This window comes from Pieris brassicae, chromosome 6 (genome assembly GCF_905147105.1).
Source record: "Pieris brassicae chromosome 6, ilPieBrab1.1, whole genome shotgun sequence".
Classification (NCBI taxonomy): Eukaryota; Metazoa; Arthropoda; class Insecta; order Lepidoptera; family Pieridae; genus Pieris; species Pieris brassicae.
In genome coordinates this window covers 5,729,465-5,743,544 of record NC_059670.1, presented here as the reverse complement: position 1 = coordinate 5,743,544, position 14,080 = coordinate 5,729,465, and the positions used below count along the sequence as shown (strand labels likewise).

Below are 14,080 nucleotides of genomic sequence, written 5' to 3'. Positions count from 1 at the left end.
CCTGAGGTCGTAGGTTCTATCCCCAGCTGTGCACCAATGGATTTTCTTTCTATGTGCGCATTTAACATTAGCTGGAACAGTGAAGGAAAACATCGTGAGGAAACCGGCTTGCCTTAAGCCCAAAAAGTCGACGGCGTGTGTCATGCACAGAAGACTGATCACCTACTTGCCTATTCAATTCACAAACGATCATAAAACAGATACAGAAATCTAAGGCCCACCTAAAAAACAAAGGTTGTAGCGCCATTGATTTTTTTTTAAATATTTTTTCAGGTTTCAACACAATAACAACAAAGTTGAAGGAAATGTATCAAATGATAACTTTGGGCGGAGATGCGGAGCTGGAACTCGTTGACTCACTCGATCCTTTTACCGAAGGAATTATTTTCAGGTAATAAACATTATGAAACATTCAGAAACCGTCATCGTGATTAAGATCACATATTTAAATTATAACAAACATATTTAAAAAGAACAAATATTTAAATTGTTATTTTCAGTGTACGACCGCCGAACAAATCGTGGAAGAATATTTCAAATCTCTCCGGGGGTGAGAAGACGTTATCATCATTGGCTTTGGTCTTCGCCCTTCATTACTACAAGCCAACACCGCTTTATGTCATGGACGAAATAGACGCAGCCTTGGATTTTAAGAATATCTCAATAGTTGCTAATTATATTAAGGTACTAGCTGCCCCCACAAACTTCGTTTCACCTTAATGTGATTTTAGTTAGCCTTAATACCGTGACACGAAAGAATAATCTCATTGTATTATCGTCACTATAATTTGAATTTAATTTACACTTCGGTCTAAGTAACACGTGGTTGGCTATGCTAACACCAAAAATTAAAAAAATAGAAATAATTGAATTTCACGGTATTTCGTTTACTACAAAATAAATTTTATTTATACTTTAGCCTCAATAAAACGTGGTAATCATGATATTGAATTGTTGCTTATATGACACGTTTGTCGGTTTACCATAGCAGTGCCATCTATTGATTACTTACTCAATCCAGTCGAAAAGTATCGACATCTCTTTTGGAGTTAACAGATAATTGTGACTGTCAATTAATTATAGACAAATAATTTGCTATAAGATAAAATTGTGACTATAATTAAAGATCTAAGCTATCCTATCTCTTAAGTTGGACCAGACTGCTCACGGTGTGCCAATTTAATTTAAAATCGGTTAAGTAGTTTAGGAGTCCATCCCGGACAAACATCGTGACAGGAGATTTATATATATTAAGATAAACGTTCCTGTCTTGAAAAGCTCTAATAGGTCGGGTTTGTCTCAGGGCAATAAGGATGTGGTGATCTTAAGTTGGTTCTATTTGCAGTCCATAGTCGCAACATCTCCTCTTCTCCAACACGACATATCGAATCCTCTATATTATCTAATTGACCAGGACTCTGATATGTACAAAAATATAGAAAATACCAAAGTTCTGAAGCTTTTAAATAAATAAAAATATGTGTGCGTGTACTAGTGTACACATGTAAGAGTGAAACTTCTTTATGACCTTATTTTTGAAACAAAATTTACTTTATGCAACTTTACAGAAATTGGTTAAATAAAATTAGATAAAGTTTAACAAAAGGCTTTATTATGATAGTCATGAATACAAATAATACAATAATTTCATTTTACCTTATTACTACTTAAGATTATTAGATAATTTCATTAATCGTAATATAATTATTGCTATCATTGTTATCATTATTGTATATTTTTGTTATTAATGGCTTCGAATCTCTTCGAATCAACCGTGGTAGGGACAAGAAAAATATGGCGCGTAACCGAAAAATGTGACGGTATTTTTTTTGCCAACGCAGATAAACTCAATAAGTTTCACTTCAAAAACTTTTTCTGTTTGTTAATAGTGGTATGGTACTTTTTTATTCTTCACTAATAAAGTCGCTATGCAAGTTTGACTCATAAATAGCGAACATAATAACAAATAAATACGTAAAATACAAATTTGCCACGAATATTTCTATTTTAAAATATTTATACTTCTCTGCTTAGTTTAATATTAAATCTTTTTAGGAACGAACGAAGAACGCCCAGTTCATCATAATCTCGCTCCGGTACAATATGTTTGAAGCTTGCAATCGCCTGGTTGGGATCTACAAAACTCAAGATTGCACTAAATCTGTGACTATCGAGAATAGAGTCCCTGAAGACGATAATTTCGATAATCTAATAAATAGTTAAAGCTTTCGTGTAAAATTTATTTCTATGATTTTTTGTATGCTTTTTGTAAATACTCTTGAATTGAAATAATGAAAATTGTTTTTTTTTTCATAATCCGTCCCGTAGGACCATGATTATAGAATGCTTTTTATACATATCACGAGCATATTTGTTATATGACACGCGAGTAAATCCGCTAGGCACAGATAGTTTATGCTTACATACCATGTAAAAGCAGCTGACAGTTGCTGTTAAACCAATAATGTGATTTCAATTTTTAAATTTGTCTTTTGGAAATTTTCGATCAAAACGAAATAAGGGAAAAAAGTTGTAATAATACGTGCATCATTTCTTCACACTTGAGGTTCGAACCAAGTAAAATTAGAGCCTATATCAACCGATTAGGTTGTGAAGTACATTATGTGTGAGAAGGGCTAACTTGTCTGGGTAACAAGCATAAAGTCAAAAGTCAAAAATCATTTATGTACACTTATGAACGTCTAAAAAGGAAATATACATTAAATGCTTCTAATTTTACATTTACTGCTAGTTCTCAAATCAAGTCAAGTCAAGTCAAATCAAGTCTGCCTCTGGGGCTGATGATCATAGTCATCCTGTAAACACAAAAATTCCTAGAGGTATCCAGGGCTCGTGACTTTTGAAGTTATTATTTTTTTAAGTTTTTTTATGATTTAAAAATCTCTATATTAAGTGCACACTTGGCAGATTCAAATGGTTCGATTAAAAACAAAGAGAAGGACCACGGAAAAATAGTCTGCCAGCATGTTATCTCTGCGTTCGCTATTGACAGCGTTTCAATAATGTTAAAAAGTGCTATAGTGCGCACATGTCTACCTCTTAGATTGATGATTGAATTTCTTATGAAAATCAAGAAACTCGATAGCAGACGTCCAGGCCTTTGATATTTCAAAGGCACACCCTTTGAATATTTTTTCAACCCGACGCTCCGACCAAGCTAAAAGTACAAAATTCAACTTTAAACACGCGCCAGAAATATTCGGCTTCATCCTGTTAACTGGTATGAAATTTCTCCACAGTTCCTTTCGTCCTGGCCAGGTTTCACGGACGCCAGCGACGACGATGCTTCTTAAATACAATCGCTTTTTTTCACGTTAAATTACAAAAAGAAAGAAAGCCTGAGTTAAAAACATTTCACACAAATAAAACGCGATTAGAATAAGTTAGAGTCAGTAATTCGTATTTAGATTAAATTTAAACATACAGATTTCATTTGAACATTGACCAACTGCTGACACGGCTCACGTGTGTTCCAAATATTATTAGCTGAAGGGGTGATTTTGAATTATATTTTATTCGAATATTGAACAAGTTCTGACACGACTCACGTGTGTTCCAAAATGTTAATAGCTGAAGGTGCGCAATACACCAACTCACTTAAATAATATTCTGTATGTAAGTAGTATTTAAGATATTGTCTTTGAACAATAAATCAGATTTGAATATTGCTCTGTCGTATTTCTCGCTTCCTCTCAAAGTGGCGAAGAATACTTCAAGCCCTTAATTATCGTGGTGAGCCTGCCCGATAGCTTTGAGATAATCCCACCACCTCGAACCTTTGATCCTACCCGTAGGGCTCCGTCTGTTACCTTAGATCTCTTGGTGCAGACATCGCGTACTTATTTATATATTCACTATTTATGTGTTAAGGTACATCTGTAGGGCTTAGGGATCCGTAGGGTTGTTAGGTTCTTTCATCGCACCCTTTCATATATTTATTTATCTAGTGCAGCTTGCTCATACATACATAACATAACCTGAACTCCTGACATTCAATACATATAAAGATTAAACACACATTTCACAATCCACTAGCTAGCAAGCTGTACACATTGAAAAAAACATTTACTCTTTAGTTAGTTTCAAACGCATTTCATTTTCTCTTGCCTTATACAAAAACTATAGATTTCAGCTCCAGAAGAATTTGAATCGTTATCGCGACTCCAGCGAATAATATCAATAAAACTATAAATAATTACAATAATCACATGCAATACCCGCTTGCTCTTGATTCCGTGAATTTCAAACAGGTATACACCTAAAAATCAGTGAGCAAAATGTTTTTTCGTATCCACGGATTGATAATGAATCGAATGGGCGCAGTGAGAATCGTGTGCAAATTACTTAGTAGAGCTTTTTTTAACACCTTTACTACTCCGTCTCATGATAATGTAGATACCTGAATGTCTGCCTCTTCGATTTTCTTCGTTTCCAAGATGTTTGTGACCATGAACCCCAGAGGCATACATGTGCAAATGATTTAATATCCCCCTTTTTTTAAGCAACTTCAATCGGCTGTAACGCGAAAACGCAGCGACCTAGGACCTTAATTGACTGGACCAAACCAATACGTACTGACGTGAAACTTGTGCAAATCATATACCTTTAGGTAAGCATTTATGCTCACCAGCTCCCTAACTACAGGAAGGCTCGGCTTGCACTTGTATCCTGAGTATTTGCTGGTCTTCCTACTTCTAGCATACCATATTTTGAACTTAAGTGCCCGAAACGTAAATATTTAATAGCAGACAAAATTTAGGATGTCAAGTAAACCTGTCACAATACATTCTTGCCGATTGTGTTATATAATTAAAATGAAATATTTCTTTTATGATTTAATTTTGCACACAAATCGGCAAAATGGGGCTTTACTAGTGCATTATACTGTTTTATTTGCAATCTTAGAATGCAGCGGTATATAATGGAGTGTTTCACAAATCGGCATGAAACATTTTCTTAGAATAACCGATAATTTCCAAACTAAATCAGTACAAGAATGCCGTTTCCGTATCTTTTTAGTAAATGGGAAACGAGTAAGTGAAACAAATGTAAAACGTTGATTATATTTATTTTATTTACCACAAGTATGAACATCTTAATCAACAATTTAAAAGTAAACAATAATATGCACGTGAAATATTAAAGTGCATAGATTATATTCTCATTAGTAGTATTTAAGGGGATAAAATTGTTTATTATGACAATTTATACAACTTAAGATCCTCAAAACCTTATTAGACACCGTCTAGTGAGTGTTTACGAAAGCAGCATTGTTAACAAAATTTTCATTCATATATTTATTGGTTATTAGGGCATTTAAAACCAGTAAATATATTTGAATATGGTTACTTATAAATCTTGGTACCAAAAGAACTGTGCCTATTTATGTTTATTTAAAAAAAAATGAAAATCAACAAGAAACAAAGTTGAAGATCTTGAGAACAAATCAAGAAAAAAAACACAACCATAAACAGTATTTAACTATCCAGCATTACAAAATATATACAGCGGTAAACATAAGAACATGTCCAACAATCTTGTCAAACTTCAGCGAAAATAGGTTGCAAAGACTTTTAATTTATCTCTAAATTTTAATAACTAATAAAAATAACTTTTAGAAGTTAAGTTTAAAAAAATATTCAAAGAGACAGGATTTTATTCGCAAATCGCAAAAGTGTCACTGTAAAAATGAACCATCCGAGAACAAAGTGAATTTATAAAAACTAAACTTTTTTAGGAATTAATATTTCAAATTAAAGTCAATCATAATTCAAAGATAACTTATAAATTCATTAACACTCCATAAAAAAAAACTACTCTCATTAAGTGGAAATCATTTCTGGACTAGACAAAAGTAATGTGTTGCACCATTTACAAAGCGGTATGAAATGTACGGAAATAGACTCACGCGCAACTCTTATGGAATGGCGTTCAACGTGGAGTCGTTGAACGAAATCTAGTAGCACATTTATAGTCAAATATATTCAGTTGTAGGAATGCTGTAAATGTAAATGCACCAACATTCAAAATGGATTTGACTGTCTGATACAAATTATTGTAGAATCATTAAAAAAAGGCTTTCGTGAGGACACGTGCTAATTAAACTAATTAAAAGTTGCATTATCGCATTAGCAAGTTCGTATACGTAAATAAGATAACTAAAGAAACTGATCGTGTTAAGAAAACACTTTTTAAACGGATTGAAGCTATGTATTATTATTATAGACTTACTAGCTGACCCGGCAAACGTCGTTTTGCCGTGTATATTATTTATAGGAAATATTTTTTTAGTTTATATTAAAATAACTATCTACTATAACAAAATATGGGTTGATTGTAGAGGGGTGACATTAAGGGTTGTATGTATTTTTGTATGTTGTATCATAAAAAAATAAAAACCGAAAAAATCTCACTTAGGGGTTTGAAATACAGATAGTAGCCGATTCTAAGGCTTATTGAATATGTATAAAAAGTTTCATAAGAATCGGTCGAGCCGTTTCGGAGGAGTATTGTGAACATTGTGACACGAGAATTTTATATATTAGAAGAAGAAGATAGATAATTATTTACATAATTAAAATATAATGAAATAAAATTACACAATAAAATTTAAAATTATGGTAATAATTATAAGTTTATAATAATAATACATAGCTTCAACCCGTTTAAAAAGTGTTTTCTTAATTTGTAAAAGCTATGTTAACAAAAGACAATACTATGTGAAACTGATCGTGGTTGGTAAAACAGAAGGCAAAAGATCTCCTGGCCTTTCACCAACCTGATGGACCGATCATGTGAAAGGTCTTCAAAACTACACTGTAATGAGAGAGGTTGCTGGACAAACCAGTGGAAACAGATAGTCCGTTCTAGATGTTTCCTTTCTGAACATGACGCTCAGACACAATCCACAGACTGAAGAGAGGAATACCATAGTTTCAGTTTTTGACAGATCAAATATATACTAATGATGAATGCTACCAGTTAGTTCCCAACACGAGCGCTTAAAAAAAGTCCTATCACGATAACTATATGTGTATTGTTCATGTGTACCATAGATAACAGAGAACTGACGTCAATAAGTATACGTTAAGCGCCGTCAAATTTAAGCATAATTTTTAAATTTATTTAGTATTACATTACCAAGTCAAGTGACATGATCGTTACATTTCTCGCACCAAAACCATAACCTCCGGCTTCAAATAAACATCTTTATTGGGACTATTATTAATCTCTTCGATGACATTAGAGTCCCAGGCGAAATTGAGCACTGTCGCCGGCACTAGCTTTAAGTCAATTAGGGTCTTATTAGCATCCTCATCTATGAGTAACTTGTGACCAGTTGGCGTATTGAGGATAAACGGTAAGCCACTATGTTCCAGATTTTCTTGAACGAATTCGTGAATCTCCATATATCTTTCATACACTGAAAATGTTCCCTGAAAATACACACATTTAAAAAGTATTAATTTCCTACTAAAATTAACAATAAGTTAAACTATTATTATACGAACATTTTGTTGCTTATACATAATATATATAGAATTATATTTCTATATAAGTACCAATAGAATTTAGTTTACTACTTGCTGCTTTAGTAGTATTTTTTGTATGTAATATTCTAAAAAGTTACACTTTCATTTACATCATGTCCTGCAAAACTGCTTACCCAACTGCAGGTAACTTGCATTATATTAACATAGTTTATAATTTATAAAATTAGGTTATATTAATACAATTAATTTATGCAAATGGTACAACGAAGATATTTATGTTTTAGACTAGCTGGTAAAATTTTACATAGTAACCTTCTTTACATTACTTCTTTGTCTTTTTATTTAAGAGTGATTTTAAAAATCTTGTTTGCATTGATTCTATTTTATCTATGTTCGTTTTAAATGTTAATCCATAGCAATCGAGCACGTAACTTACTGTGGAATCCACTAGTGCAAAATATAGACATTTTTAGGTTATCAAGTTCTTGTTCGAGTGTTAATTGTCAAAAAATATTTCCTCGAAACAAACAATACTATGAGTTTTTCAGGAATACTGTAGAATTTTAAATATGTTATTTACTGATAAATACTTTTTTTATTGGTTTTAAGCAAAAATAAACAACCTCCATTGTCCAAAACGAAACAAAATCTTGTCTCATGGAATGAAACCCACAATTGGTTAAACTTTAAGAATTATAAATATACCTGTAACAATATGCCATCAGGAAACCGTATCCGAATTATGGCAAACTTGTATTTCCTCATTTCCCTAAGTTCATCTTTCTCCCGCATAGCTTTTGTGCGAAGCATTTGGGATTTTTCGATAGCTTCAGCTCTGCAAATAATTTTATTTATTCAAACTAAACAACATACAAAATCACAATCACTTAGGAATAAAAAATCCTATCAGTATCTTTCAAGAACAGTTGATGACAAATAGCTGAGTGTATACAGATTGTTATATAAATTAATAAATATATAATGATACCTCAACTGTTGTTCCCTCTTAATTTCCTCCATAGAGAGTGCATAGAAAGATGGGGGTAGTTGCACTTTTGTGGCCGCTTGTGAGGGTAGAAGGACTTGCAGATTTCGATCCAATTCCAGGTGAATCGGTTCGGCTGAGCGGAGTGCATCTATTAATGTCTGTAATATAAATGAATTATATTATTAAACTGTGTATGTTATATTATATATTAATAAATCCCGAAGTTGAATCCGTTGAATCCCTTAAAATATCTGTCCAATACAAATATTTTTTTTAAAAAAATAACCAGCAGTTTCTGAGATAAGCACATTTAAACAAACCCTACAGTTATATAATAGAAGTTAAGATATGTAGATCTTTTTAAGTCGCTTTACGTTCCAAATCAGCTTAAAATTAATCCATAAAGTGGTTAAATATACAAAGTTTTTTTTTGTCTATAAAAAGGCTAAGGCATTTAAAACAAAAATAACAATGTTAGATTTCTTAGCTTATAAGACTTAGGTAATATTACTTACCGTCAAACTCTCAATAGAGGGCACATTATCTTTTTGAAATACAAGATAATCTTCCTCAACAGCATTATTTTCCAATTTCTGCTGAACGAAGCCGGCAGCTAACAATAACTCTAGGGCGCCCTCTATTGGCTGGACTCGATCACAAAATGCCCTGAAATTTATATCAAGCAAGGTTTAAAAATTGGTCTGACTTGTATGCTGGGTGAGATTCAGAAACCAAACTTATTATGACTCTTGTATGTCAAAAATTGAATATATTTTCGATGTACAGGAGTCAGATTTAGAGCAAGTCTCGTTTCTGATTATAAGCTTAGTTTAATTACTTAGCATAATATACATAGATTTGTTTAAATTTAATAAGTAATATTATAATAATAAGAACGGGTTCATAATTAAGTTATTTTACGTTCGCAGGTTTAAATAATTCCCAACAAATATTGTTATTTCCAAATTTATGGTATCTATAGAGAATATTGTACCAATATAAAATATCTAAGACATTAGACAAATGTATAGAAACAATTTCATATGTAATCATTCTAATTTGACTTGAAGTTTTTTAGAATAAAAACATTATTTATCATTTTTATTCAGATTTAAACCCACTCTTTTATTACACAATTATCACGGTTACAGGATGTTGACTTCTGGGCATAGTATAGTGCCTTTTTAAGCCCCTAGTTGGTTATTAATGTGTATTTTGCTAATCCAACAATGATAAGCATGTAAGACAACAATAATGTTGTCTTCATGTTTTACATGCAACATTATTGCACGAGCACTATTCACAACTCAAAAAAAGTTAATTCGGATCATAGTTAACATAGAACAAACAGACAGCTGCAAACCACATTTCATAAAACTAAACATTATCACTCTACCCTCATTATACATATTGGAAATCTGTAAATTTGCCCAAACACACAAAGAATTTTACACCACACGCGAAGACATACAGACAAGATATACACTTCGACACAAAAAACGCCTAAACCTACTATCTTCCCGATTACAAATACATGCATCAAGCCCACTAGTCATGTCAATCAAAATTTATAATAAACTATCGGAGACACTAAGAAATGAAAAAAAGATACATATATATACAAACAAACTAAAAAAACTTCTTATACGTAAATGTTATTATAGCGTTAATGAGTACCTAGAAGATAAAAATATAGCTTAATTTCATGATTATTAATCCCTAAATATACAAAATTAAATAAATAAAAAAATGTTATTCTATGTAATTGGTACTAGCCTGGAGTGTGAAGTTTTATGTGCTATTTTGTTGCTATTAGTTATGTTATATAGGTTTTGTAATGCCTTCTTTTGCTGTGGCCTAACAGGGTCCATAATATTGTACCTAGCTTTAAGCCTCATAAACATCTTTTGTAACGTTATGGAATGCAAATAAATACATGAATACATGAATACTGTGTTTCCAGAACCCTTTTAAATATATATACAGATTTAGGACATATTAAGTAACAGAGAGCATAAGCTTTTATTGCCATTTGTTTATTTATGTCCTCATCATCATTATAGAGCTTCTCATCAATTTACTGTTTGGGAAAATCAAAAGTCCTCATAAACTTTTTTAAGCTGACTATAAGTTTAAGATCCCAGTTATAGAAAAATAAAAAAACATAGTACCTGTTACACATTCTAATTTTCTGATACTTCTCCTCTTCGGGGTATGTGATAATGTTTTCCAAATATTTGCATAATGTCTCCACGCAGGTATCTATCTGAAATTGGGGCGAAATAACTAATAATTTCGCTTCATAATTATTTTACTTACTAATTTTACAACCTTTTGTCGTATCACTTTCAATTACCAGAACATTTGTCCAGACAGTGTTTTGGTGGCTTATTATAGATAAAGAATAATCAACAAAATCAGTAACTTTTTCAATAGGTATCCAACCCATAACAAATAGTTATGGGTTGAAACCATAGTCCAGTTAGCATTTGTGGCTGATACATAGTTAAACTTTAAATTGCCAAACCATTTTTAGTTGAATCTATGTAATATTATATTCTATATATATATATATATGCATATATAGGCCCATATTGTATAATGTCACTCAAACTTAAATCTGCTTTTAAGAATAAATATTTTTTTTAAATTTGACATATCTGAGTGTTCAAGCTGAGTTTGTGACTTAAGATGCCTTTTGGAATACAGGCCTAAGATACTCTTTGTTGTTATAACTAAATATTTTTTAAAAGTATAATTTAATAATCAAATTGAAACACTTACCTTTTCCCTATTGTTATTACAAGATTGAATAATCAGACAGGCTGTGAGGCCTCTTTCTTCTTCCAATTGCTCATAGAGAAATTTTTTGATATTCTGTTTCCATTCATCTCTTGGTAGAATGTCATTACTTATTATGGGACACCTGAAATAAAATTAAGTATTACTTAATTACATTTCATAATTTTTTAAGTCTCCACGGGTAGTTTTTTAAGTTTGCTATAAAAACTGTGTATACAGGCCGTGTATACCTAAATGCTGCTATGATTGTAAATAAAAAATGTGAAATTTAATTAACTATAGTTTGTTGAAGCGAAGTAAATAGGTAAAACTTCTTATTAAATTCTAATTATATTTTGTCTATTTAATAGTAACCTATATACTCGCCATTGATAACACTTTGTATTAAATTATTTATGTTAAGCTGTATCTTAATTATCCAAAACTGATCTGATATCTGATTACTCATAAAAAGCAAAAAGTGTTTATTCCGAAGTGTTATTTTATTTTTCTAATAAGCTAAATAATTCATTCTCACTTAAAGAATACTCCAGATGCAGCAAAGTTTCCTGGTAATTCAGTCTCAATTTCTTGTCTCTCTTTTGGGGCTATTGATTCTATAGCTTTTGAATGGGTTTCTTCATTTTCTAATTCCCTTTTTACCTGAGCCTAGTTAAAAATTAAACATTAATTTCTATAACACAACAAACTTTAAAACTTCTCAAAACAAAATGTTAGTACTTCATTCAATTTAAAATTTTAATATATTTATTTAAATTTATTACATAGTAGAAATTAGATATATGAAGAAATGAATTATTGAAATATTAGAGAAACAAGGAGAAACAAAACATATGTTATGATTTTTACATAAATATAGTCCTGAAAAATTTCCCATGATTTTCATTGATTCATCTAGATTCCGTGGATCTTCATATAGATTATATTAACAAATACAGGAATCATAACCACTACATGTCAAGGAAATAAAGTAGCAAACAACTAGTCCAACAACATAGAATTCTAGATGAATGATTCATAATGGATCATTACAAACAAGTAAATAATTGCAAATTAGTTTCAAACCTTAATAGCTGCTAATGAGGTGTTAAATGCTGGATTATCTCGTTTTTGTTGCAATCTAGCTAAGGCAGCATCTGCAGCTATTTTACTTTCTTCAGACAAACCACTTCTTTTCACCACAGATGATTCCTTCTTTACAACGGATTGATTACTTATGGAAGATTCACTTAACCTGTGGCCTGGACCAGCTAACTTAAATTTAGCATCAGCTTTTTTCTTTTGAAAAAATTTTTTGATTTTGTCTGCCATTTTAGATTCTTGGTGTGTGCTCTTTTGGTAGTTTTAGTTTAGAGACACTCTCTTTCAATTGTGCTATTGTGGCTGAAGTTGCTGAAAATATTACAAAAAGCAAAACATTATAAATTGTGTTCGCAACATTTGATACTTTTTAATTAGCTTACATTTTAACTTAATAAACTGGTGTCAGTAAGATTTGCCATTTTATTCTTATTGTATACGACAATAACTGCAGACGCTAAAACAATTAGGACCAATTACTTAAGTAAAATAGAAATTACAACACTTACCGGGTTTCATAAACCGTTCTGATATCCGGTTACCATATACTCGCCAGGACACGAAAATCAATAACAAAGTAAACAGCAGAATAAGGAAAAATGTTTTCAATAGGAGAAACTGAAACTCGTTAAAGAATAAAACCTCTGCTAGATTATCGTAAAATGTGAAATCATCAAGATTGACGAAACTTTTTGGTAAATTATCAATCGGTAGCGATGATACGCAGGACTGAAAAAAATCTTTTGCAAAGCTTAAAGTATCCTCTATTTGAAGATACAGAGCCTCGTAAAGAGTGGAATTAAAAGCAGTGTTTTCGAATAACGACATTACACACGTGGTAATTACAAAAACATTATAATTTCGAATAAAAATGAAACAAAAATACAGTAATGAAATTTCTGCAACATTAAAGAAATACTGTTAAATGACGAATATTAAATATTGACATCTGACAATTCAGTACTGACATATTATACTGTTTTTGTCAATTTTATACCAATGTCAATGTTATTAAAACCAACCATAGGATCTATTCATAGTCTGAGTCGAAAATTAGAATTGACATTAATAAATGTTTCCAGTATAAGTTACATAATCTAAAATTAAGATGGATGAAGATAGAAAAATAAGATATTTCTACTGGCTGCTATGCTAACCAGTGCTAGTAATCTGTAGCTTCCAATAGCGATACTGATCCAAACTTTTTATGCGATTTCGATGTAGTTCTCTCAGTATCCGTAGCGCTGATGTTGCAAACTTGATGGGTGATGGCGCGGTACAAAAACTGAATATTGAAGTCGGGATCGCAATAGCTTTTGGGTGTTAGAGAGTATCGATGCTGATATGTCTGAAATTTTGTTATTTTAATAAAAACCAAATGTATTTGGTTTACGTATTTTGCGATTTTACCTGGAATAATGAAATATATAAATGTTTATTAACAAAAGGGCTACCTGTTACCGTACGTAAGTATTTTATAGTCTGGGTACTTACTATATACCATACAAGTACAATATTCTGCCTTTTAACCGAGTATTGTAAAACTACCTATATCTATTGTTGACTGTCATATGACCTTGGTGAAAAGTGTATAAAAAGAAAAACCATTAGGAATTCAAAGAACTACCAGTCTAGTATTTAAAAATTTTCAAATCGAGCATTACGGTTAGAACTAAATGAGTTTAGGCACGCAATG

The 14,080-nt window shown here is 31.5% G+C and overlaps 2 protein-coding genes across 3 annotated transcripts in view; one reads left to right on the top strand and one right to left on the bottom strand.

The window, feature by feature from the left end:
- The window catches only part of LOC123711109 (structural maintenance of chromosomes protein 4), a 40,621-nt gene extending 38,392 nt beyond the window's left edge, over positions 1–2,229 (top strand). For both annotated transcript variants that reach the window (XM_045663526.1, XM_045663527.1), the window contains 3 exons: positions 274–391; positions 501–684; positions 2,056–2,229. In XM_045663526.1, coding sequence (XP_045519482.1) covers positions 274–391; positions 501–684; positions 2,056–2,223 — 470 coding nt within the window. In that variant the 3' untranslated portion in view covers positions 2,224–2,229. The remainder of the gene's footprint in view (positions 1–273; positions 392–500; positions 685–2,055) is intronic.
- Positions 2,230–6,734: 4,505 nt separating this feature from the next.
- LOC123710570 (UBX domain-containing protein 6) lies at positions 6,735–13,335 on the bottom strand. The gene is made up of 9 exons (XM_045662551.1): positions 12,894–13,335; positions 12,370–12,696; positions 11,822–11,952; positions 11,287–11,428; positions 10,674–10,768; positions 9,018–9,168; positions 8,503–8,660; positions 8,220–8,349; positions 6,735–7,457 (listed from the first exon to the last, which is right to left on the bottom strand). The coding sequence occupies exons 2-9, from the start codon at positions 12,613–12,615 to the stop codon at positions 7,182–7,184; spliced, it is 1,329 nt and encodes a 442-aa protein (XP_045518507.1). The 5' UTR covers positions 12,616–12,696; positions 12,894–13,335; the 3' UTR covers positions 6,735–7,181.
- Positions 13,336–14,080: the final 745 nt, after the last annotated feature.